The sequence below is a fragment of the Ailuropoda melanoleuca genome, chromosome 14, assembly GCF_002007445.2.
Source record: "Ailuropoda melanoleuca isolate Jingjing chromosome 14, ASM200744v2, whole genome shotgun sequence".
Classification (NCBI taxonomy): domain Eukaryota; kingdom Metazoa; phylum Chordata; class Mammalia; order Carnivora; family Ursidae; genus Ailuropoda; species Ailuropoda melanoleuca.
This window is the reverse complement of record NC_048231.1, coordinates 101,985,120-102,012,347: the sequence shown is the minus strand read 5'-3', so window position 1 is coordinate 102,012,347 and position 27,228 is coordinate 101,985,120. Positions and strand designations below refer to the sequence as shown.

Below are 27,228 nucleotides of genomic sequence, written 5' to 3'. Positions count from 1 at the left end.
AGTGACATGTGACAATAATCTGAAACATGGGATGGGGAGTTCTTTTCTCATCCTCCAGCATCAAAAACAAGAGTGACAACTTGAAATAAAATTTTTAAAATTGCTAGGAATAATGTGCAAACCAGAACAACTGGTTTGCCTCTCTCTACTACTAGAGATACAGTTGTTGAGAGGAGTTGAGAGGAGAGTTGGGAGAGAATTTTGGGAAATAAGAGTTGTAAATAGGCAAAGAAAAAGTGAGTGATCCAGTTATTAAACGGAATAAATCACACTAAAACTTAGTGGTTCAAAACAATAATTAGGTCTGCTCTCTCACGATTCTGAGAGCTGATTTGGTTTAGTTCCGATTTTTTCATGGAGCTGCAGTGTCACTTCCTCATGTGTGATACTAGATGCTGGCTATAAACTGGACTAACTTTAGGCAGTCCCTCATGTGGTCTGGGATCCCAGAACAAGTGTCCTGAAAGAGACAGCTTCCACCTGACTCAGCCTTGGAAGTCACGCAGGATCACCTCTGTCACAGCTCTGCCCAGNTTCTGCCCAGACCCAGGAAGAGGGAACCAGACCCCCTACCTCGCAATAGCATGAGTACTGTCACTGGTCGTAAGGGCATGTGGATGGACAATCTTGTGGCCATCTTGAAAAATGGGAGTACATGCCAGAAAGCATGCTGTCTCTAGTCAGAACTCCTGTCACCTCTTACCATCTTCAAGCCTCCAATGTCACAGTACAGGTGGCCTACCAAAGGGCTGGGACACTATGCAATGAAGCTGCACAAAAACCTGATGCAGGCTTTAGAGAGACTTAAAGAGGAGATATAGTGGGAGATGAAGGAACCACAGTCCAATTCCTACTCCACACCAACTAACAAGGTGCCATAGCAGCATATCCCCAGGGGTCCGAGTTGTGTTACAGGCCTCATATAGACTTTCCAAGTATAAACATGGCTCTTGCTTCACTTCCACCTTTCCAATCATGTGCCACCCAAAGCCTGAACTATGCAGAGAAAGGAATTCAGAAAAATATACTTCCAGCATGCTTAAGTTGACCTAATACAAAGTCACCTTAGAGAACAATATTCCTTCTCCCACCCTGGCTATTCTTGGGAGAAGTGGGAAGATTCCAAGAAAAATCTTGGATGAGGTTTGAGTTGATGCTGAAAACAGATGAGGAGGGCTCACTTCTTGTCTGTAGATTTTTCAAGTTGGAGGCTTATCCATGACAGTAGAGTAAGAAGTCACCTTTCTTTACTTCCCTATAATTTTCAGAGGGCACAGAAGACCCAGCCAGGTTTCATGACCCTGAGTGAAGGGATACAGAGGTTGACTAATGAATAAGAGCTGCCTTATAACCCCTGGAGATTTGCTAGCCTGAATGAAAAAGCATGCATCAAAAAGGGGTTTGTATTAGTTTGACAGGGCTACTGTAACAAGTACCATAACTGAGGGGCTTAAGAAACAGAAATATATTGTCTCAAAGTTCTGGAGGCTAAAAGNGAGGTTGACTAATGAATAAGAGCTGCCTTATAACCCTTGGTGGAGATTTGCTAGCCTGAATGAAAAAGCATGCATCAAAAAGGGGTTTGTATTAGTTTGATAGGGCTACTGTAACAAGTACCATAACTGAGGGGCTTAAGAAACAGAAATATATTGTCTCAAAGTTCTGGAGGCTAAAAGTCCAAAATCAAGGTGTTGTTAGGATTATGGCCATGAAGAAAGTATCTGTTTCAAGCCTTTCCTCTTGGCTTGTAGATGGTCATCTTCATATTCACAGGACGGTACTCCTGCACATTTGTCTGTCTCCAAATTTCCCCTTTATATAATACCAGTCATAATGGATTAGAGGCCCACTCTATTCCAGTATGACCTGATCTTAACAAATTATATATGCAATGATCTTATTTCAAACAAGGTCAAATCCTGAGATACTGGGAGTTAGGACTTCCACACATGAATATAGGGCAAGGAGGACACAATTCAACTCAAAACAGGGTTTGACATGTACTTCTGAAGGCAATGAAGAGAGAATGCAGCTGTTCTTCTGAAGACTCTCTGAACAAGGGAGCTTAGAAGAGAACCTTATATGTCATCTTCATCAAGATACCACATGAGCAGAGACCACCAACATCAGACCAAACCAGGTCAAGAAACAAATGCCTCTCTCTCCCTTGCATTACCCAGCTGTGACTGTGTGATGGATATTGGCAGACTAAAGTTTCAACATCCATTCTTCCATCTAATGTTCCTTCCTAAACTGGTGCTTGGAAATCTAAAATGGACATTTTCTCCTTTGCAGTTAGGGTTCAGGATGCAATTTAGGATCAACTAACCAGATATACTTATACGTTATTTGGAAGAAGTAAGGTAAAGCCACACTTCTGCAGTTTCTGCTGAAAAGTTCAATTATGAATGCCTTCGGTTTTTCAGTTGCAGAGTTAGCAGAAACCAAGTATCCAACTCACCATCTTTGTAGGTGTCCAGAAACAGCTTAGGGCATTCATTCTTCTGGACCATATTAGGTAAATACACCAAATGCCCTCACTCTATACAATCTTTTCCTGCACATAGATGCTATCATGGGGAGAAGAATAATTCTTGAATTTGAATGAAATTCTACCTCAAAGAGATGCTTTATCAGAAGCGACTAGATCACCATAAAATATTTAGATTTTTTTTTCCATTTGATGAAAAAAGGGTTCAAGAACTAAGCCATTTTTTTGACTCCTGCATTTTATAAACTGTAGTAGCTTTTAAACAACATATTTACTACCTGATATTCCAAAAGAAAAACTCATTCTAGGTAGATTCATATGAGAACAGAATTACTTACATTCTAACGTAAAACTTATGTAGAATATGTGTCTGAAATATGTTTATATTCACATCCTGTTTCATCTTCATCTGTTTCAGAAACATATATCTGATGAAAATAACTTCCAAGGGCTTGTTTTGCCCCAGGGGTCCGAGTTGTGTTACAGGCCTCATATAGACTTTCCAAGTATAAACATGGCTCTTGCTTCACTTCCACCTTTCCAATCATGTGCCACCCAAAGCCTGAACTATGCAGAGAAAGGAATTCAGAAAAATATACTTCCAGCATGCTTAAGTTGACCTAATACAAAGTCACCTTAGAGAACAATATTCCTTCTCCCACCCTGGCTATTCTTGGGAGAAGTGGGAAGATTCCAAGAAAAATCTTGGATGAGGTTTGAGTTGATGCTGAAAACAGATGAGGAGGGCTCACTTCTTGTCTGTAGATTTTTCAAGTTGGAGGCTTATCCATGACAGTAGAGTAAGAAGTCACCTTTCTTTACTTCCCTATAATTTTCAGAGGGCACAGAAGACCCAGCCAGGTTTCATGACCCTGAGTGAAGGGATACAGAGGTTGACTAATGAATAAGAGCTGCCTTATAACCCTTGGTGGAGATTTGCTAGCCTGAATGAAAAAGCATGCATCAAAAAGGGGTTTGTATTAGTTTGATAGGGCTACTGTAACAAGTACCATAACTGAGGGGCTTAAGAAACAGAAATATATTGTCTCAAAGTTCTGGAGGCTAAAAGTCCAAAATCAAGGTGTTGTTAGGATTATGGCCATGAAGAAAGTATCTGTTTCAAGCCTTTCCTCTTGGCTTGTAGATGGTCATCTTCATATTCACAGGACGGTACTCCTGCACATTTGTCTGTCTCCAAATTTCCCCTTTATATAATACCAGTCATAATGGATTAGAGGCCCACTCTATTCCAGTATGACCTGATCTTAACAAATTATATATGCAATGATCTTATTTCAAACAAGGTCAAATCCTGAGATACTGGGAGTTAGGACTTCCACACATGAATATAGGGCAAGGAGGACACAATTCAACTCAAAACAGGGTTTGACATGTACTTCTGAAGGCAATGAAGAGAGAATGCAGCTGTTCTTCTGAAGACTCTCTGAACAAGGGAGCTTAGAAGAGAACCTTATATGTCATCTTCATCAAGATACCACATGAGCAGAGACCACCAACATCAGACCAAACCAGGTCAAGAAACAAATGCCTCTCTCTCCCTTGCATTACCCAGCTGTGACTGTGTGATGGATATTGGCAGACTAAAGTTTCAACATCCATTCTTCCATCTAATGTTCCTTCCTAAACTGGTGCTTGGAAATCTAAAATGGACATTTTCTCCTTTGCAGTTAGGGTTCAGGATGCAATTTAGGATCAACTAACCAGATATACTTATACGTTATTTGGAAGAAGTAAGGTAAAGCCACACTTCTGCAGTTTCTGCTGAAAAGTTCAATTATGAATGCCTTCGGTTTTTCAGTTGCAGAGTTAGCAGAAACCAAGTATCCAACTCACCATCTTTGTAGGTGTCCAGAAACAGCTTAGGGCATTCATTCTTCTGGACCATATTAGGTAAATACACCAAATGCCCTCACTCTATACAATCTTTTCCTGCACATAGATGCTATCATGGGGAGAAGAATAATTCTTGAATTTGAATGAAATTCTACCTCAAAGAGATGCTTTATCAGAAGCGACTAGATCACCATAAAATATTTAGATAGATTTTTTTTCCATTTGATGAAAAAAGGGTTCAAGAACTAAGCCATTTTTTTGACTCCTGCATTTTATAAACTGTAGTAGCTTTTAAACAACATATTTACTACCTGATATTCCAAAAGAAAAACTCATTCTAGGTAGATTCATATGAGAACAGAATTACTTACATTCTAACGTAAAACTTATGTAGACTATGTGTCTGAAATATGTTTATATTCACATCCTGTTTCATCTTCATCTGTTTCAGAAACATATATCTGATGAAAATAACTTCCAAGGGCTTGTTTTGCCCCCTAGCCTGTTGATGTATTATTTACTCATTCTTACAACTTCTAAGATACAGTAAATAGCCCAAAGGGTGAAACCTCTAGGTTTATATTTAAAATTTATAAAAAGACTACAAAAAAAAACAATGTAAACAGCAGATGAGATCATAAATAATTCATGGAACTTAAAATACTTAAATGGTCAACAAACCAAACCTTTATGATGTCATAACACAACAAAAATCTTATGTTTTACTACATTATTACCATTATTCTGCCAGGTGTCGCTGGCAAATGTGGCCAAGCTGACTTAGATCTATTAAAATCTGGTTCTGTGTATTGCACCACCTGAGTGTTTCTTGATTAAAGTTGAACCAGAATTCAGTTAAGCTTAGATCTAACCACAGGCTTGTAGGAAATAGGAGGTTTAGAATATGTTAACTGCAAATAACATGACACAAGAAAGCAAAAGTCAGATCCAGAATATGGGACATTCTCCAGGGCAAATGGTCCGGTTTTTCCAGCAAATAACTGACATAAAAAAAAAAAAAAGGGAAGGGGGTTTGGAATGTTATAGAATAAAAGAGACCTAAAAGATATAACAATCAAATGAAAATATGTGGACCCTGAATAAATCTTTGAGATAAACAGGAAATTGGAATATGGACTGGTATTAGATGATATTAATGAATTAATGTAAATAATTTTTAAAAGTTCCTGTCACATAGAGATGCATACTAAAGTCTACAGATGAAAGAACATCATACTTTGGGTTTTTTTTAAAATACTCCAGTTTACTCCCCACCCAAAACTACATCAAAGAAGAGCTAGATGATAAGCATATGAGTTTGTTATACTAATTTCTTTTATTTATCTTTGAGAACTTCCATCAATTAAAAAAGAAAACTAGTTTGGTGAAGCACTCCTGATAATATAATTTTTTTTAGAGTTGGTTGAGTTTTATCAAATAGTCTGATAAATTTGTTTTTCACTTTATAAAGTTATGCTTTTTAGACTGCATGAATCTTAGAGCTAACATGCGGTGTAGCAATAGGAATTAACATTTACTGAGAGCTAAGTACAAAGAACTGTTCTGGGTATTATCTAATCCTAAAACAAAAACCAAAACACCCTGTGAAGTACTGTGAAGGACTTGCTGACATGCTGCTCAGATCCCCTTCACAAAAAGGTTGCTGCCCCCACTGCTGGGAGCTGGCCCCTGCAGGGACACCCTAGTTCCAGAAACCTACCTTGCCTAAGGACATGCCTGTCCTGGGTGGCCCAAATCCAATGACAGATAAAGGAGGGGGTATAAAGGCCTGGCTATTTGGACAATGCAAAACCACCACGATAGGCTGTTTTAGCCTTAGAACTCCTGAAAATTGGCCAAAGCTAGCTGGTACCTGCCTAACTAATGACTTCTCCCTTTACCCCGTCTTCTTCCACCCTCACCTTCCACAGGTGTTCCAAGTTCAGTCCCCAATAAAGATCATGCACGCTAGTCTCCAGGGTCAGCTTCTCAGAGACCCCAATTTGTGACAAATGATATTATTACCACCACTACCATACCCTGTTTTACAAGGCAACTGAGGCACAAGATCAAATAACTTGCCTAAGATTATACACTTAGTAAAGGTTCCTAGAACCAGAGCTCTTAAACACAGATCTTAACTTTTTCAATTTCATGACTGAGAATCTTCCTCTGGGTTTCAGTTCTAATTCCGCAACATATTTAACTGTGTGGCTTTGGTTAAATTACTTGGATGCTCTGAGCTTTGGTCTCTTCTGCCAAAAGTGGGAAGATAATTCTTTATTCTAAGATGATTAAGATGAAATAATACACATAAAAGCAGCTGGCAAAAAACTGAGTAGGATAGATTCTCATTGTCAGGCCAATACAAAGACCAGAATTTCCAATTAAGTGTTATTTCACCTTTAAGAAGCAAATGTGCACAAGTAATATTTTCCAGATTCACTATTTCTAAAATGGACATGGGCTGGAAATATAAGTATTCAATAAATACATCCAATAAAAATGCATTATATAATGACATATTTACTTCTAAATTCCTCAGATTCGGACTTGGCCAGTAACTACTAAAAATGTTATGTCTGGGCAAAACTTTAAGATTCATTATCATAAGGATGTCAACTGGAATTTGTCCACTCGCGTCTTCCCCCTCCCCCTTCCTTCCTTTCTGTCTCTCTCTTTCTTTTTAAAGATTCATTTATTCCAGAGAGACAGAGAGAGAGACCAAGGGTGAGGGGTGGAGGGAGAGAGAATCTTAAGCAGACTCCTCGCTGGGTGCCAAACCTGTTGTGGGGCTCAATCTCATGACTTTGAGATCATGACCTGAGCCGAAATCAAGAGTCAGATGCTTAACCGACTGAGCCACCCAGGCACCCCTCACATTCTCTTATGAAATGGCGTTGTTATTGGCCCTGATGTCTATCTAGCCTGCCATGTTTTTATACTATTTATATGAGGTGTCCTTGACTCAAGGATACCAAATCCAGACACTAGCTGGTGACAGACCATATAGCCTGACCTGGAAAGATGAATGGGGCCTATCAGATTCTGGCTCTGGTGAATTTTAATTGAGGATCATAAAGACAATGAAACAATTAGCATAGAAAGCAAAAGCTGAAAAAATGCCATGAGCCATAGCAAGTCAACACCATGTGAAAGCTGAAATCATTGGAGCAATGGAAACTACAACAAACAGAGGACACTGTCAAGGAAAAAAGATTAAACAGACACAGAATTATTCATATAATTCATATTACAATTCAAACTGCTCAAATTGTTCAAACTTTGGTCCTTCCCTTTTATGAAAACACACAATTGTCATTTATAAGAAAGGTCATTGTTGAAAATTTTAAATTAAATTCCTTATATTTGTTTCTCAAAAATTTTCCTTCCAATTTTATTATCCGTTGACAAAGAAATCTTATTCTAGTGAGTGTGAAGATAGGCCGGCATATTTTCTTCATCAGTATTGCTTCATTGCTACTTTTTTTTTTTTTTTGGTAAGATTCTACTTAGCATATCATCTTACAAGGAAAATGTTATTAAATTAATCAAGCAGACTCAAATGAAGTGGCAGTTCAAAGTAAACTTGGATTTGTATGAGACAAATGTTCCCAAACTACCCTATAAGATCATTTATCCATCAAAAAGAACATTTAATGAACAACTATTTTGTATCAGGCACTTGGCATAAGAAAATGAATATGATCCCCATTAGCAGGAGCTCATGCTAAATTAGAAAAGACCAGTAAACAACTATTGCTACAATGCCACATTAAATACAAAAAAGACAACAAATGGCAGTGATTAATGGTCAAGTACAAAGACAAACAGAATTAGGGAAACTGAACTGAGAGAAAAAAATTCTACTACAATGGGTTAGATAGTTCCTCACAGAAAGCAAGAAATCCAAGATAGGTGCATACTATGTCTTAGAGAGCTCATTAGGACACAAAATCTCTTACCTGTACATGAGGTTTCATTAGATCTTGTGTGTAGTAGCATGGTTTAGTTGTCATCTTTATGGGAAAGCCACAGATATGAGGCAGTTTAGATTTTAAGTCTGAAATGAAACTTTTCAACACACTTTCCAAATCTACCCTTGGAAAGAATTGTATGGGCTGACTTCTGATGCAGCTGAGAGGGTATCTGAACAATGTTAAAGAACAGTAGAAGAGTTTTTGTATTTAAGAGACAAAAATTTCTTTTTTTCTTCTGAAGATTTACTTATTTGAGAGAGAGAGAGCAAGCACACACACACACACAAGCAGAAGGAGCAGAGGGAGAGAGAATCTCAAGCAGACTCCATGCTGAGTGCGGAGCCTGACTCGGGGCTTGATCTCACGACACAGATCACGACCTGAGCTGAAACCCAAGAGTCAGACACAACCAACTGCACCATCCAGGCCCTCCAAGAGATATCAATTTCTATGGAATTAAAAAAGTATTACAGTATTAACTGTTAAAAAGGCACACATAACTAAATCCTAACTATTTCATATATTGCTTATTTCGTATTTTCCAAACTAAAAGTGTTTTATCACAGGGATCTTGATTCATTCTAACACTCAAAATCAAGACTGCTCATTGTGTCCTCATTATAGAGCTTTCCTTATACACTTGCAGACTAAGATATTCTAAAAACGATTTATACTAAAGATACTATGACCTTTAGAGATTACAAAAGTAAGTGTTGATAGTAAACAATAAAGAGGTTGCATCTCCAAAAGCTGTAAAAATTCAGTACAAAGAAACAACACATATAGAGTGTATTCAAGCTCCAAAAGCAATTCTTTGAGAAGAGCAGTTACTTTTTCTGATGAAAAATGTTCTGAGGATTTGGAATAATGTCTTTGCATCTAATGAAAGAGAGCAGTTGATCCCCGTCAACCTCAATTTTATATTAAGATTTGGGTTAGGAAGTGTAGAATGGAGAAAGGGAACACTACGTATGGCTCTTCCTTCTTCCCATTTGAAACTCCAGCAGGTCAGAATAGAGAGACAGGAATGTGAAATCAGTACCAATTACAACTGAAGGGTTTCACCTGAACACTCATAATTATTATTAACTTATTTTAAATAATGGTAAGACAGATATTTTCTTAAATCATTGGGGTGCATTAAGTGCAAGTCAGATCCTCTAAATTTTGCCTGTAAAATTAAATAATCTTCCAAAGACAAAAATCTTCCTTAAAAGATTAATTCTTTTGATTTTACCCTTTCAATAATATCCAAAATACCACTGGAGGGAGCCCTTGGCTAAGGAGAATCCTAAGATTGTCTTACTGTTAGGAATCATGGGAACATTTTTCTATCTATAGTTCCTTTTGTTGCCTAAATTGTTGCAATAGTGCTTAAGAGAAAAAAATAATCATTATTAAGCTCATTCTCAAATAAAAATAGAAAAATTCTATGGAAAACAAAAAACATTCAAGTAGGGGGAAAAAAGTAGAGGGGAACGCAGTTTCATTTAGGCATAGAGAAGACTGAAAATGATGACATCAGAGCCAGAAGACTGGCTCATGAGATCAGCAGGGGGCTTTTGTCGTAAGTCAGTGTGCAAAAGGATATGTGAAGACCCTTCCTTCTATCATTTTGAAGTAGATGCTGCAGTATATTTTAGTATTTCCACAATCTTCTGGAAGTTTATAGCCATACTAAAAATTAAAAACAAAGCTGAAATTCTCTTAAGAGAAAGCAAAATTGAGGTAAATTATAAGAAGCAAAAACCAAATAGCTTCTAACATAATACACATTTCTATTCCTTACCAGTCTCTCCCAGTGCATCTGGAAATCTTCATATGAGTGAAAAGGACAGTCAGGGGGTGTGGTGTGAAGAATACTTACTATTTGTCCCCTTTTCATGCTATGAAAGATAAAAGTTGATAAAATATTATGAGACAGTGCTTGGATATAATTTTATTTAACTATGTAATTTAATTTAGAAAATACTCAAAAAGATTTAGCCACTATCAAAACGTTTATAAGTAATAAACTAATCATTTGCTCCTAGTTCCAAGAACACCATTGTATTAAATCTTAACCAGAATTATTAGGAAAAACTGAATTGAATTTATGCAAAAAATGTGCCAGTTATAAACACAAAATAATGTTTAGTAAATATTGCCATACAGAAGTATGCCTAGTAACTGTTAGACTTTAAGGAAAGGTCTGTTAAGAGTTAAATGAATCAGACTCAAATCTATGTTCCCTATCTACCTCTTCCTGCTTTGATGATTAAATTATTATGCATATTCCGTTAGTTAATTAAAGTTCTTTTTCCTAAGCAGGTTAAAATTTCACCCCAATAGTCCTATTTATATTAATAACAAGCCATTTTTCCCCTAAAGACAGTACAAACTTAAAACAGTTCCTATCATATGATAATGAATCATTAATTATGTGCACAGTTTATAAGGTTTTACTGATATTACTATAATAGTCGTAATTTCATAACGAGATATCTGGAAATTTTACTTTTGTAAAGACTATATTTAACAAAAATATAAGTGTATAATACAATTTAGTAATTTGATACTGGAAATTGATGGCTTCTGTACAAATCGCTTTCAAAAATTCAGCTTCAAAAATCCCTTTATACTTTTACACACATTGTTGCTGAAGCAAAATGAAAGAGAACTAACTGTAACTTGGACCCATCCCAGATGATACAAACTGAAATCTCACCTTGGCAAAACATAGCACCAGTTGCTTAAAATTGAGTGTCCTTCAATGACAGCATTCTTGTTAGTATCAAAATCCTTTATAACACTCTGAGAAATACCAAATTCTCTCAGCTTTTAATAGAAATAAGATTTAATGCATAAGTCTTCAAAAGAATGTGCCAAACAAAAAGAAACACAGTCAATTACAAAATGGTTTTAAAGGCTTAGTTTAAGATGGAGGTGCATAACACTTTACATAATGTAATCGATATTTCGGCTCTCCCTATTTCTCTCTGTGCAATGTATCAAGTATTTCATGCTCTCTCACTTTCCAATCTTGAACCTCTCTCATACTTATTTCAACTGGTTTTCAACTTTTTGATTATGTTTATAGGAAGCTGAATTCCTTCTAAAGGAAGATATTTACATTTTGTAAGATAGTGTCTTTTTTTTTAACTGGAGGATGAGTTAGGGAGTTGTTCCTCTATTTGGTCTTTGGAAGGGAGGGCACAGAGCCAACACTCTTCTTCTGTATCCCTTTTCCATCTCTCGGAATGTTTTTCCTCTGGTCCTCAGGTGCCCTATCTGCAGAGTATTTAAGCTTATAGTTTACCAGTCCTTTTCCACTTACAGTTTCCTTACCCAGTGGGGCATTTTAATACAGTGAATCAAAGATAAAGAGAGATTTAAGTGAAGTATTAATGTCCTCCTAAGAGGACACTGTGTTAGGATCAGAGAGAATGGTTCATAATCCCTCCCCTCCATTTAACCTATTATCATACAGCTTTCGGGAAATAATGTTCTAACTTCATTCTCTACTACTGCTTTTCAACAAACTCCAACTAAACTTGCCATTTTTTTAAATTGCCTAGACAAGTCATAAGTAACAATACACTTGCTTAAAGCACTACCCTTATTCTGATTTATCTGAGTTCTACAATAAGAGCCTTACAGGCCTAGAACTAGACCTAACTCCTCTACGTTCAGCGACCGATCCTTCCCTGAATTATAGCATTTATTAAGACTAATGGAAATGAGGAAGCAGGGCAGAGCAGCGAAACATGAAAGCAGGAATAAGAAGATAAGAACTGCTGGTTATGTTGTGACATAAGACAGCAAAGACAGTAAGAATGAATAAGGATTCATATTGTCCTGTGCACTGCAGATAAATCTTGCCCTGGGATGCATTGTGCTTAAGAGCTAAGTTGTCTAATCTGTGACCTAAGAAAAGGATGGTCATGGGGTGCCTGGGTGGCTCAGCCAGCCGGTTAAGCTTCTGCCTTTGGCTCGGGTCATGATCCCAGGGTCTTGGGATCCAGCCCCATGTTGGGCTCTCTGCTCAGCAGGAGCCTGCTTCTCCCTCTCCCTCTGCCTGCTGCTCCCCCTGCTTGTGTGCACATGTGCACTCTGTCAAATAAATAAAGAAAATCTAAAAAAAAAAAAAAAAAAAAAAGGATGGTCAGTGCTGGGATGGCTGTGAATGTCAGGAAAGACTGACTGCAGGTGAATAAATAGATTATCTGAGGGAAAAACAGAACCTAAAATTTAATTCAGAGAGGGTAGGTATCCTGTCCAAATAGTCACAGTTTATGGGTTCTCATATACACCCACTTACATAGCTTGAGTTTACATATCCTTCTGGCTATTTTCAACACTAGTCGGAGATTCAAGCAAATTACTGCTGAGATCTCCATGGTACCAGCACTTAATGTCTATATTGGCTTTTCTCAACATAGATTTTTCTGAAGACTGGCTAACTACCCAAGTGTTCACCATATGCCCCAAGAGAAAGTTAACCTCTTATCTGTATTTACTTAAAAAATATTAATAATGTGTCCTTTTCTGAACAGACCTGCACTTACAAGATACTCAATCAGTATCCCCTCTTCCTTATAATGCCAAGCTAAAGAATTTGGACTTTATCTGCTCTAGGCGATGCTGGGATACTAGAGATATTTAGTTTGGGGCCATCTGTTTTAGAAAGAGAACTCTGCTGATACTGTGAAGAAGAATTAGAGAATAAATAAGGGGAAGGCTGGAAAAAAGAAAGCCAATATAGAAACCATTTTAATGGTTCAGGCAAAGAAGAGAGTTTAATTAGCGCAGCAGAAATGGAAAGAGACAAAGAGATTTCAGAGGCCTAGGCTATTAATGGCTGATTGGATATAGGAAGTGAGATCCAAGGATAACTCTGAAATTTGTAGCTGGTTAACTTATCGGCTATTGATGCCAGTAACCAAGAGCAAATACAAGGAAGGTAAGAGTTAGGGCTAGGGAGGGTGACAAATAATTCAGTCTCAGGCATAACCGAGATTGAGCATCATTAGTACATTCATGTGAAAATATCTGAGAAAGCACAAATTCCAACTATACAAGAATATTTGGGAGGTAAGTGTATAGGCTTACCACTGAAAGAGTTGAACCTGCTAAGGAAAAGAAAGGTGGACTAAAAATGGAACCCTAGGGAATAGCAACATTTAAAGTGCAATAAGAGAAGAAAGAACCGTGAATGAATGGTAGAAAATTCTGGATAAAAGAAGTTTCACAGAAATCAAAAAAGGATATGATTTCAAGAAGGAAATTGCATGGTGCACTGGGTGTTATATGCAAATAATGAATCATGGAACGTTACATCAAAAACTAAGGATATACTGTATGGTGACTAACATAACATAATAAAAAATTATTATTAAAAAAAAAGAAGGAAAGGGTAGAAAAAAATGTCAGAGTTCCAAGGTTTCAAATATGAATTCCCTCAAACATCTCCTTTTTCTCTGAACTCCTAAAGTCATGTAAGTTCTTATGATGCTTAGTTTGGTACTATACTGTCAAACCCTGTTATTTGTTATTTTTTTTTCAATACATAATAAATATCTACTCCTGTCAGGCTCTATGGGTCGTACAAATTTGACTCAAGAAACCTAAGGCTAAGTGAAGGAAGTATAATGTACTGTAGCAGAAAGAACAGAGTCAAAAGAAAAACTCTTAAATCCTAAATCACTTTCTTACCACCTTCATGACCTAGAGAAAATTACTTAACCTCTGTTTCAGCTTACTTACTTAAGGGGAATGAAAGTGTAGAAGATAAACTGTAAAGGAGAGAAACAGCAAACGTCCTGCTCCTCACCTTCATTCCCCTCACCAGACCTATAACCAATACTAGATTGTGACAAAAGGAAAATTCAATGCAATTATCTTTTAGTCTATATGGGGAACAAAGATAAATAAGGCAAAAACCTAGACTCTCAAAGAGATAACAACTTAGTAGGAACATAGACATGTATGAAACTAATTTTTATAACAGAATATGAAAAATACCACATCAAAAATTTAGGTAAAGTGAGATTTGGAGGAGCTGATGATCAATTATAATTTAGGGAATCAATTCAAATGAATAGAACAAGTGTGTATTGAGTATATAATGTTGAGTAGAAGAGAGGAGCACATCTTCCCCATTTCTGGTGTTTGCTCCCATGTTGAGAAAGCGTTAACACATATTCCCCATGTCTCTTTGCCCTTCCATTCATTCCTCTCTAGGGCAGGTCAGGTGACTTACCTAGTTGATAAAACTGGGACAATTCCTTCTTCTTCCTCTTCGGAACTGGCCTGCTGGCAGAAAGTAGTGTACTGCATTCTGTCATATGGGGAATGGTGCCTGATCTCCCAAGGGAGCCTGTGGGTTTCCATTACTCCACAAGTAGGTGGGGAATCTACCTAATTCTAGGGTTCAGACAGGCCACATTCTCTAATAACTGGTTTTTTTCAATAATAAACAGTGTGACCATATATCCATTAAAATAAATAAAATGGAGACCAAACTTGAAAATTCCTTAAGCAGACAAAACCAGTTAAACCACAGAAGTAAAACCTAATCTAGCTCAATCTATAACACAACTGAAATTTAATTATTTCTTGTAAATGCCTCTAAAATCATAAGTAAAACTTAAATTGTTTTCCAAAACAGAGTAAGATAATCACTTTTAACCAATCCCCTGTCATTTGGAAAACCCCATTACTATAACCAATCATTATAAAGATAAAATAGCTTCCACATTTTCATTATATAAGCTGTCCTGCAACAACACCGTTCTGAGTTTCATTACACTGTTAGTCTGAAGACTCTTGGTTCATAAACTATTCTTACGTACAATAAACTCAGTAAGTACAATTTTAATTGATCTGATTTTATTTTTAACATACCCTAGTTCATATATGTTGGGCCAGTATCCCCTTAGGTTAGTTTCCCTTTCATTCTCAAAAGTATCCATTTGGGATCATAAATTGTATTCTCATCCTAGTAATAAAGATGGTATTCTCATCTCTATATGTCTTATTCTTCTTTGTCAATCTCTAATTGATTCAAAACTCAAGATATATAAAGCACAAGTCTCATCTGTAGAAAATTCAAAGGGCAGTAAGACATGATATTAGTCCTTAAGAAGCTTATTATAAAGTAAATTGGGGATATAAAAATGAGTATATTTCTAAACATACAACTAACTACGTGAGCATAGTGCAGAATAGAATGAAGATTTGTAAGAGGCTGGGAGGTCACAGTGGCGCCAAGCCTTGGAAATGTTCCTCATCAGTACAAGATATTCATGTCATGCTGCCCATTCCATTTGTTTTTACACAGGTTGTTTCCCCACTGGCTTACATAATTCCTGAGGGCCAGATACTAGATCCTATTTATTTTTGACTTGTCTATTGCCTCAACATAGCAGGTAATCAAAAAGTTAAAGAGAAGTATGAATGGAATAGCACTGGAGCTGACCCTTAAAGGATGGGCAGGATGTATAGCTAACGAGAGGGTCACTCTAAGCAAAGGAGGAGTCATCTGTCTCAGCGTAGACACTACTGACAATTCGGGTTGGGTACCTCTTTGTTGGGGTAGAGATGGGGTTGCTGCTGCGTGCACTGTAGGATTTTTTAGCAGCATCGCTAGCCTCAAACCACTAAACACCCCTCCCCCTTTGTCATAACCAAATTTTTGTTCAGACATTACCAAATGGTTCATGAGGAACAAAGACATTCATTTCCTTCTCCAACCCCCTCTACTGAGATCCACTGTCACAGAAGAAGGAAAACAATATTTATTGAGTTACTATTAATGTGTAAGTTTCTATGCCTGGTGCTATGGGAATCAGTAAAATAAAAGACATATTCTTCTAAGGCAAACAGCATTACGTATATATTTTTTACAAATTTAAAAAATGCTACCAGAATGCTAATGAGAGGATATTACATTTAGTATGAGCTGAAACAGTGTTTTTAATATTTGGAGGTGAAAAAGAGGCAAGAAGTGAGTGCTGAGGCAGGGCAGGGTGGTGGAGAGTGTGGACTGCCATCTAAAACGATTTTTGAGCAAAAGAATAATATGATTAAATCTGTGTCAGGGGTGTCTGGGTGGTTTAGTCAGCTAAGCAGCTGCCTTCAGCTCAGGTCATGACCTCCGGGTCCTGGGATGGAGCCACAGGTCAGGCTCCCTGCTCAGTGGGGAGTCTGCTTCTCCCTCTCCCTCTGCCCCTCCCCTATGCCTGTGCTCTGTCTCTCTCAAATAAATAAAATCTTAAAAATTTTTTTAAATATCTATGTTAAATTGACAGAATGTTTTCTTTTTTTATAATAATTTTTTATTATGTTATGTTAGTCACCATAGAGTATATCCTTAGTTTTTGATGTAATGTTCCATGATTAGAATGATGTTTTCTTTGAGTAAACAGATTTAGAACAGTATCAACATATCAAGCATTTAATAATATGGACTTTGATAAAAAAAAACAAACCATTATTACTCTTCTTGTTAAAAATTAAAACCTACTAGCATATTGGTAATAAAGTATACAGTAAACACAGCAAAGTTAATTACAGAAATCAAAATATGTGGTACCTCAGGTAGTGGCAGTCTGATTGTGTAAGCTTCTATACTTATGCAAACTTGAGTTTCGGTTACATTGATGTCTAATACTGAAAATAAAATATTTAACGGTGAACTTTCCGGAATTATTACTCCATTTTATTAAGTTAAATATTTTAAGTAACAAAAAAGAACTTTATTCACGTTAGAAACTCAATTAAGAATATGTATTTGTTTCCACACATGGTAAAAATCCAAAAAAATCACCATATAATGTTTGAGAGTCTGCAGATGAGACAGAGGCCTGAAACAACATGGACATATGGGCATGTATGTATTGGGGGGGGTCACAGGGCAGGGTTACAATAAGAACAATGAGACATCTCAGAGTTAGAAAAATTCAACAAGTACCTTTTACAAACTTGATTTCTATTATATGTGAAAAATGGACACTGTCTTCTTAAATCGGGAGAGGTGCCATGCCAAGCTTCTAACTTTATAGTCTCTTCCGAACAAATGCCTATCAATATACCAGCATATATAATACAGATCTCATAGAGCTCCAAAGCTTCTACCTTGCTTTCTCATAATTAGAATTACTTATATAAGTCAGAGTGTGGTTGTCTTGGGAAGGGGTAGTACCTGAAAGAAAGCATGAGGGGATTCCTGGAGAACAGGTAATGTTCTGTATCTTGATTTAAGAAATGGTTATTAGGATATGTTTAGTCTGTGAAAATCCAATGAGCTATACACTTAAAATTTGTCACTTCTGCTATCGAATATTACATTTGGTAAAACTAAAAGCAAGATTCTAACACAAGAGTGAGGAATTCTGCTCTTCTAAACTTTTATCTTCAACCTCTGACAGCTATAGCTTCTTACAGTGTCTGGGAATGAAACTGAATCTCTATAATGAATCCATCTGTCCGGAGCTGGAGCACAGTGACTGCCGCTGTCCAACCTGAACATAAAACTGGGGCAAGGAGGGCAAATAGGCTTCAGCCTGAAAGTCAACTCAAATTAAATAGTTGTGGATTGTAGGTGCTAGCTCAGGATTTAAGGCTATGCCCAAATTCTGGTGAAAGCTACCATGATTGATTAATGTCTCCTTGGGCTTAGGATTGCCACCTGTCTGCTCTCTGAGGACTACTGTTTAGGAACAGGTCTACTTGAACAGCCATGCTTATCAATGAAAAGAATTAAACCATACTATAAACTGTGTATTTTAGATCACCTTTGTCTCTTTAAGCAATCTTTTTTTCTCTTTTAAGGAAAAGAAGAATTATGTTCTCATAAGAAATACATCTTTTACTTACAACAGTACTAAAGAATTTTCAATGATACGACTCTGGAAACTATACATTACAAATGTCTGCAGAATTTAACTTCTTCAGAGAAATAATTTTAATTAAGTATAGAAATCAAAAATATAGATTTTATTCCAATTAAGAGAAGTGAATTTTTTCTCTTATAAGTAAAAACATATATAGTGACCCAGAGATGATGTCCTGGGTAAAACTGTGCTTATAATAATACCTGCTTATATTCTGATATTCATCAAGATTGCAATAACCCAACAATCTGTAACACTGTTTTAATGACTGTTAGCCATATTAATGTTTTATCTATTGACTTATGCATTTTTACTTACCAACAGCACTTTGCTTTCCCATCTGAGAAAGAAATCCTTTTCCTTAAAAAATTCATAGGGTATGCCATATTATTATATGATATAAATCATGCTTAATAAATACCTTTTTATGTTTAATTATCAAAGCTAAGGAAAATACCTTAAAATGCAGTTTTACACAAAGGAATATCGAAAGACAGTTCAGAGAAAAAATACAACCACTCGAAAAGTATCTTTTCAATTAAAAGGAGAGAAATGCCCGATTCTTCCTTCTAACATTTATTTCCTGGCATCAGATACTTAGAAAATGGTCAGACCTCAACACAAAATCCAGAATAGCCTTTTGGTTCCAACAATTTTTGGTAATTTGTATTCATTTTATTATAATCCTCCATAACTTATATTTATTCCTTTCTAAACATCAAGTATGACATAATTTTTAAAAATTTTTTGAAAAAACATCAGCAGGCCTCTGGATATCATCCTAAGTAAGAAGATGACATTTATGTTGTGGACTTGCCTGAGAAGGCTTAGCTGGGCTTATGCTTTAAAAACTATTCCCTAAAAATAATATATTTTGAAATTTAAAACAGATGCACAGCATAGAAGTACTCTAGTTCAGAAACCCCCAATGACTGAAAGAGATAAAGTCACCTTGCACCAAGAGATGGCCAGTTTTATTCCAGGCTGGAGCAAGTCTAGCCGTGAGTGAATATGAAAGGCAGTTTTGAAGAATTACAGGAGTTACTCTTTGTGGAGCCTCTACCTAAACATATTAAAGAACAAAACATAGGCAAATTTACAGCAATCGGACTAAAAAAAAATGTATGTTTAGATCCACTCAAGAACCTGGGTTTTTGATATGAGTTATAGTCATCACTACAGCTAATCCTATCCGGTTCTAAAGTTGAATTAGTGTTAAAACATATTCTCTTTGAAACCATGAAGACTATCATGCTACAGTGGCCAGATTCTTCCTCCTCATCCTGGCCCAAAGTTTTAGAGTTCCTGTGCTAGGATCCTAGATTATACTTTGTATTCTGCTCTGCACAGAGGAAACCAGCCCAGGACTGTATTATAATTTTCATTGTTGTTCACTCTAGATCAACATCAGAAAACAATTACTTACATGGGCACACATGAAACCAGCAGACTATCTCTACCTGTATAGAATTTTTAAAAATCAAGACTTTTACTTCTAATAAAAAGTAATAGGATCCAGATTTATCCTCCCACTTGAGGTAACTAAAAAACTGAGTAAGTTCTATGAAACAGTGGTTCACAAGACACTGGACATCTAGGAACAAAGAAGAGCAATCCTTAAGAGATGGTACACCTACAATTACCCCCCCCCCAGCATATTGATTAAAGAGGGTTTCTAGGTTGTGGCGCAGGGACGCAGAACCCTGGAAGAGCCAGTCCAAGAGGCTTAAGGGAGCTAGTTTTGGGGGCAAAGTATTAGAGGGGAGAGAGCTGCACAGAGAGCAAACTCTGAGATCAGCAGAGTCCCTCTTGAGTCATCAGCTGAGTATGGATTAGCCACATGCATGTAAGGAAAACACCCAGGGCTAGGGAAAGAACCAAGGTTTTCTTCTATATAAACATCTTGCAAATACAGTCCAAAAGAAAATATTGCCATTGCCACTCTTAGCAAGATATGCAGAAAAATGAGAGAACCAAGGAGAATTTCCCAATATTATTCACCCCTCATTTCTGTACTATTTTGGTTTCTGGTGAATTTTCCCAGGGTACAAGTGACTAATTTGTTGGCAGTGAAGAAGCCCAAATCTGTTCAATTTGTTTCACAGATATTTTAATTAAGGATACTATCATCAGGACTTCAAACAGCAGGATGAAGCCAACACGTAACATTTACCTCAAACATGAAACCAGGCACTCAGGCCTAAACAGCTGAACAAATCCCATAAATTATCAGGATCTTCCTTAGAAAGCCAAATGGCTTTCTCCTTGATTCTGTACTGACTTTCTGCTTGGACTGAGGCATTAACCCAGATACAGTAGAATGTATCAGCATACATTCAGCCTTGGCATACAAGGAGGAAATGTAGGGCAGTTCTGTCATCCATAACCATCCTGATTCATGACCTGGATGCCTCCCAGGGCAAAGATGGTGTCATTGACTACTGCAGCTAAAGTCAAGGCCAAATTTTATACCATGTTTTCTCAATAATTGATACAAAAGGTAGATAGAAAATAAGAAGACTATAGTAACTTAACAACACCATCAACTGCTGTGACCCAATTAACATTCATAGACTACTTGACACAACAGCAGAATACACATTGTTTTTAAGTAGACAAGGAATATTTACGAAGGAAGACCATATTCTGGACCATAAAACAAGTTTCAATAAATTAAAAAAGGTTCAAATTACATAAAACATGTTCTCTAGCCACAATTAAATTAGAAAACAATAATAAAAAGATCCTTGAAAAATCCCTGGATATGTGGAAACTACATAACACACTCCTAACTAACCCACAGTTTGAACAGGAAATCAAAGGGGAATCAGCATTTTGAGCTGAGGAAAGTCAAAGAAAAACACATACATAGGAGGAAATTTATAGCACTAAATGTCTCTGTATTAGAAAGGAATGTTCTCAAAACAATGACCTCAGTTTCCACCTTAAGAAACTAAAAGAAGAAGAGCAAAGTAAACCCAAAGTAAGCATAAGAAAGTAAATAATAAAGACAAAAATGAAAAGCAATGAGATACAAAATAGTAAAACAACAGAGAAAATCTATCAAACCAAAAGCTTGTTTTTTGCAATCAATACGCTTGGTAAATCTCTGGCAAGACTGATTAGGGAAGAAAAAAAAGAGACAAGACATATTACCAGTATCAGGAATGAGATAGGTGACATAACTACGGATTCTACAGCAAAAGAAATTAAGTGAATATTATAAACAACTTTATACCAATAAATTTAACAAGCTAGGTGAAATGGACACATTCTCTGAAATAGATAATTTGAATAGTTCTATCACATAGTCAAAAACCTTCCCACAAGGAAAATGCCAGGCCCAGATAATTTGGTGAATTTTACTAAGTACTTTCAAAAGAAATAAAAATTCTATACAAACTCTAAAGACTAAAAAGGTGGTTCTTTCACATGCAAAGCAATAACATATGAGAAAGATATTTTAATTTTTGTTTTCTGACAAAAGAAGTTGAGTACAATATCAATATAAATAGTATTTGAAATTATTATCCTTTTAAAAACTTACTTTTGCTCCATATTTTTCAATATAGGCATTAAGTTTTCCAGCTTTATAAAATGGTATCTATAACAAAAACAACAAAAATCCACATTTATAATAATTGCTTACTACAAATATATTATTAAATAATGCAATACATAAAGAATTTAAACATTATACAACAGCAGACCTATCATCAGGCTATCATCCTAACAGCTTCTATGCCTTGGAGAAGCAAGTGATAATAAATAGAACCTAAAATAGAATCTGTGGATACATTCTCTAAATGAGGAAAAGCCTTTCTGAGAAAGACATGAACCTAGAAAAGGAAAAGGCTAATAAATTTCATATAATATTTAACACCTTTTTTTTTTTAAGATTATTTATTTATTTATTTGACAGAGATAGCTAGAGAGAGAGGGAACGCAGCAGGGGGAGTGGGAGAGGAAGAAGCAGGCTCCCAGCGGAGGAGCCCAATGTGGGACTCAATCCCGGAACGCCAGAATCACGCCCTGAGCCGAAGGCTGACACTCAAAGACTACGCTACCCAGGCGCCCCTAACACCTTTCTTAATAATAAGTTTCTAGGCATAAATAAGGAAAATGGACACAAATGTAAGCTCAAGAAGTTCAAAAGGCCAAGGTGCTTCAACTAAACAATGGAAAAAACAGAAATCTAAAGAAGATATTATTTTTAACCTGACAGATTGGCAGATATGTAAAGGGTGTTAATACCTGGTGTTTATGAGAATGTGGGAATATAGATTCTCTCAATATACTATTAAAATGCCATCTAGTACAAGCTTTTCAGAGAATAATTTAGCATTACCTAGATTTTAGTTTAAAATGTACTGCAATCACACTTCTGGGAATTTAACCCACAGAAACTACCAAATAAAAATGATATAATCTCAATGATGCTTTCTGAAGCATTGTAGCCGTACAACTAGAAACTCAGATATGCATTAGAAAATATTAACCAAATTATCACACACCCATACAATGAAATATCTGACATCCTTAACAATGAATAAGATGTATGTACTGAAACAGAACAACATCCAGGAGAGTCTGTTCAAGGAGAAATCAAAGGCAAATTTCAAAACAGTATGTATAAAAACCGAATTTTCTACTTTAAATATTTTCAAAAAAATTATAGCATATAATATCTTTGTAAGAAAGCAAAACACATTTTTAGATGGCTACTTTTCTTTTAATATTCTTGCTAAGATTAATATTCTTGTTAAGATTTCTTTTAATATTCTTTAACATTCTTGTTAAGATTAGGATGCTTGAATATACAACAACTCTGAAACAATGTCGTCCTTGTTCCATTAAGATTTTCAGGTACAGAAGAACACAATAAGAGGTAGTAGTGTTTACTTGTCTATCAACAGTTTATCTTTCTTAAAAATGATATCAAGAATGAGAAAATAAAAGGTGAATACATAACCATGTAACTTGGAAGAAAAATTAAGGTACTAAAGATTTTTTTATGGCTTGTTAGTATTAATGAATGTTCACTGGATTCTGAAGAACTAAATTCTCAGAATATGAGGATTTTCAGAAAGATTTTTGACAAAAATCTCAGAATAATGTAATTTTTATAAAGATTTTCGGCATTTTCATTATCACTCCCAGGGACATACCACACTGGGAAATGTTTCTTATTCAGGGTTTATTATGTGTAAATTTTTGTGTTTTTTAATTTTTTCTTTTTTTTAAAGACTATTTACTTGTCAGAGAAAGAGATGGTGCAAGCACAAGCAGGGGGAGCAGCAGGCAGAGGGAGAAGCAGGTTCCCTGCTGAGCAAGGAGCCGATGTGGGACTCGATCCCAGGACCCTAGGATCATGACCTGGGCTGAAGGTAGACACTTAACCGACTGAGCCACCTGGGTGGCCCTAATTTTTTTTTTTTAATTTGGAAATTTAAAAACAACAACAACAACAACAAACCAAACTGTCAGGGGTCCTGGGTGGCTCAGTCGGTTAAGCATCTGCCTTTGGCTCAGGTCATGATCCCAGGGTCCCGGGATCAAGCCCCATGTCAGACTCCCTGCTTAGTGGGGAGTCGGCTTCTCCCTCTCCCTCTGTATGTGTGCACACGCTCTCACTCAAATAAATAAATAAATATTTGGGGGAAAAAAAGAAGAAAAGACGTATCAAGTTTAAAATAAATAAATTCTCAATCTAAGTTCTTTAAAAACAACTGGAGATAAATTGGAATAGGAAACTTCTTCCTTTATATTAAGTGGAATTCTAAAGAATAAAATATTAAAAAAAGATTAAGCCAATGCTATCTTAAAATTATGCTATAATATTTTATTCATCAATAGTCTTTATCTTAGCATTTGTGACAAAAAACTATTAAATTAGAACCACAAAAATGAATTTTAAACATCAGATATATCTAAGTCTATAAATGGTTCAATCAAACTACAACACAGGGTAATTTGGCTTCATAAACAACCTTCAATTTGAGCTAAAATTAATAGCTGAATTATTGCTTATAAATACTGCTCCCAATAATTAGTAATAATACTTCATAAAATTTTAAAATACTAACCGCCATCACTACCCAAATTTGGCTTAATATTCCAGGCACGGGTGATGTAAGAATATCTTGGTGCAAATACAGCAGTTGCCTGTGGAGATGAAAAATGTAATTTTAAAGTGGACTTTCCCTCTGTCTGATTTTACTTTATCATAACATTTTGAAAATTGCTTAGTTCTATTCAAAAGTTTATATTTTTTTCTAGGGAATGATTGTGTTATAGACTTCTGAATCTTTACCCATGATTAACGTGGTAACTTGAACATTTAGCCACTCAGCCAAAATTTAAGAATGTTACAAGCTTTCATATATTGATATGAATATTGTCCCTGCCTCTAAGTTTCCCAATCTCTTTCATCCGTGAACCTAAATTCCCCATTTAAAACTCCATTTCTGTCCAAATAGAGATTTGAAGATGTCTAAATATTGTTAAGAATCCAGCTCTTCTAACTTCTGTTTTCTTTTTTAAGTGGTAGTCAGGAGGTACTGGAGGCAAAAGTCTAAGGATCTCATCTATCAGCGAAGTTATCAACTACTTCAATGTTAGAACTACTGACTACATGCTTTTCCTTCAAAACGGAAATTTTTTCCAAGCCTAAAAGAAGTGGGTAGTAGTTTCATTTTAGCATTCAACAGCCAAATGAACTCATAAAAATCACAATTCAAATTATCATCAAGCATTTTGTTTCAAAGGCCAAGGAAAAGGTGGATAAAACACATGAAAATTTTCAAAATTAATATCAAGAAATATCACGAAAACAAACTTTAAAAAATAAGAGAGTGTGTGTGGTGGGGAAGGGTTACCTCAAAAAGAAAGATGCGCCAGTCTGTTTCTGGCCAGAACCCTGGTGCAGAACCAGGCGCGGCCGGTACTTGGTTTTGCAGGCCTGCCTTTGTCTGACATAGCTAAGTCTCTCCTCAATCTGTTCCAGCCTCTTTGTCAGTTACTGAGACAGTGAATCAAGACACCTCACTTTGTGGGCATGGCCACCTTCAATTTGAGGGTAAAAGCAGAAAATCTCAGGTTTTCCACCCATTTGTTTCCAAAAGAAGTCACAGGTAAACGTTCAATAAGTATCAAATTATACCTTAGCACAAAGGGTACAGGCTCCTGGATGTACTTCAGTGGGAAAATATACAATGGGGAGAAGAAAACTTTTGTAAATAAAGGCAAAATGGGAGGACACCCCAAGAGTGTCTTATTTCTAGCTCCTAGCAATCTTGTGTTTGTTCCTCTCCAAGAACTACAGTTACAGATATAATCTGTATTCTAAGAGTCCTTCTTTGAGTGACTCAAACAATTTAAGGGACTAATACATGGTGGGTTCTTGGCAATAATGGAGTTATACTTTAGGCTTCAACCAAGCTCTTTTTCAAAAACTATCTTGGGTCAGACATTTCAAAATAGTTTCTGGAGAAATACTCTTCAGAAATCATCTTACGTTGACCTGCAAATCAAGAAACTGTATTGATCTAAAATGTTTACAGTATCTCCTAAAGTGTCCATAAACTGTAGGTACTCAGTAAGTATTTACTAATTTCTACCTCTAAGTTTTGGGAACCTGATTTAATTTATCAATGTCCGTAAAAAATTTAAAAAGATCACACGAAAAGTCACAAACATAAAAACTCAATAATATGACATTCAATCTCAAATATTTTAAGTCCTTCCAAAATGTAATCCAATATACCTGGTCAGAACAAAACTGAATACCTTTATTTAAAACTATACACACGGATTAAATGAAAGAGTATTTTGTTTTAAAGGAGATACTTCTAAAACAGCTCTTACAGGTCTCAAAAAATTTAGAAAGCCTTGTAGAATGGATTTTTTACCTGCACATCTTCATTTGTCTACTCCTGATCTCAGTATCTGCCACCTCATTACTCAATATTATTCTGACAGCACAGAGTTTGTGTAAATCTGGAGGTGTGACGAAGAACAGTGATTGCTGCCTAGAATCATTCATATTTTCCTGTTGACTGAATGTCTCAGCTATCAGGCCTTTAAAAATAAACAGCAACAAAATGATAGTAAACCTTATCTTATCAAAAGGGTGTTAACACCAACCCATCACAGAATATTTGATATTGTGTTGGAATAAGACAATAAAAACAAATTAGCAGACTTTAGCATTTAAATATCACTAACATTCTGCCCTTATAGGGGGGCCTGGTTTGGGGCATCTGGGTGGCTCCACTGGTTGAGCGACTTTTTTTTCCCCCTAAGGATTTTATTTATTTGACAGACAGAGACAGCGAGAGAGGAAACACAAGCAGGGGGAGTGGGAGAGGAAGAAGCAGGCTCCCAGCGGAGCAGGGAGACCGATGATGCAGGGCTCGATCCCAGGACGCTGGGATCATGAACAGAGCCTAAGGCAGATGCTTAATGACTGAGCCACCCAGGCGCCCCAGGGCAACTGACTCTTGATTTTGGTTCAGGTCCATGACCTCAGGGTTGTGAGACAGAGCCCAAGCTGGCCTCCACACTCAGTTGGGACTCTGCTTGAGATGCTCTCTCCCCCTGCAACGCACAGACTCTCTCTAAATAAATAAAATCTTTAATAAAAAATTGTTCAACCTGCTAGAACTTTGTTACAAATTTTATTAAGATGTAATACAAATAACCTCCAATTCACTTTTTATATTATCAAATTCAGTGATTTTTAGTATCAGTTATGTAACCATTATAATACATATTAGGAAATTTTCATCATTCCAAAAAGATAATGTAGAGTTACAAGCCTGAAGTTCTATATAAGTAAAATAATGAGTACAATAATACAAAAATGAGCTACTATTTATTAAATGCATACTCTCACCTAGATGCTAGATATATCTCTATCCCATTGTCTTTATTTAATAAACTTCTATTAAAGTTCCTGGCTAGTCTTAAGTTTCATTTTGTTTTCAGGAAAAAAAGAAGTATTTCCTATGACAATAATTTTTTTTTT

At 36.2% G+C, this 27,228-nt stretch overlaps 1 protein-coding gene across 1 annotated transcript in view; it reads right to left on the bottom strand.

Moving 5' to 3' along the window:
* Positions 1-27,228, bottom strand: part of C14H18orf63 (chromosome 14 C18orf63 homolog) — a 35,350-nt gene that overhangs the window by 3,626 nt on the left and 4,496 nt on the right. The window contains exons 2-11 of the mRNA XM_002921223.2: positions 26,111-26,279; positions 24,287-24,365; positions 21,748-21,804; positions 19,152-19,263; positions 18,519-18,560; positions 16,901-16,977; positions 11,033-11,142; positions 10,115-10,211; positions 9,917-10,002; positions 8,311-8,494 (exon numbers count right to left, since the gene is read on the bottom strand). Of these exons, the coding sequence (XP_002921269.2) occupies positions 8,311-8,494; positions 9,917-10,002; positions 10,115-10,211; positions 11,033-11,142; positions 16,901-16,977; positions 18,519-18,560; positions 19,152-19,263; positions 21,748-21,804; positions 24,287-24,365; positions 26,111-26,244 (978 nt within the window). The 5' untranslated portion in view covers positions 26,245-26,279. The remainder of the gene's footprint in view (positions 1-8,310; positions 8,495-9,916; positions 10,003-10,114; positions 10,212-11,032; positions 11,143-16,900; positions 16,978-18,518; positions 18,561-19,151; positions 19,264-21,747; positions 21,805-24,286; positions 24,366-26,110; positions 26,280-27,228) is intronic.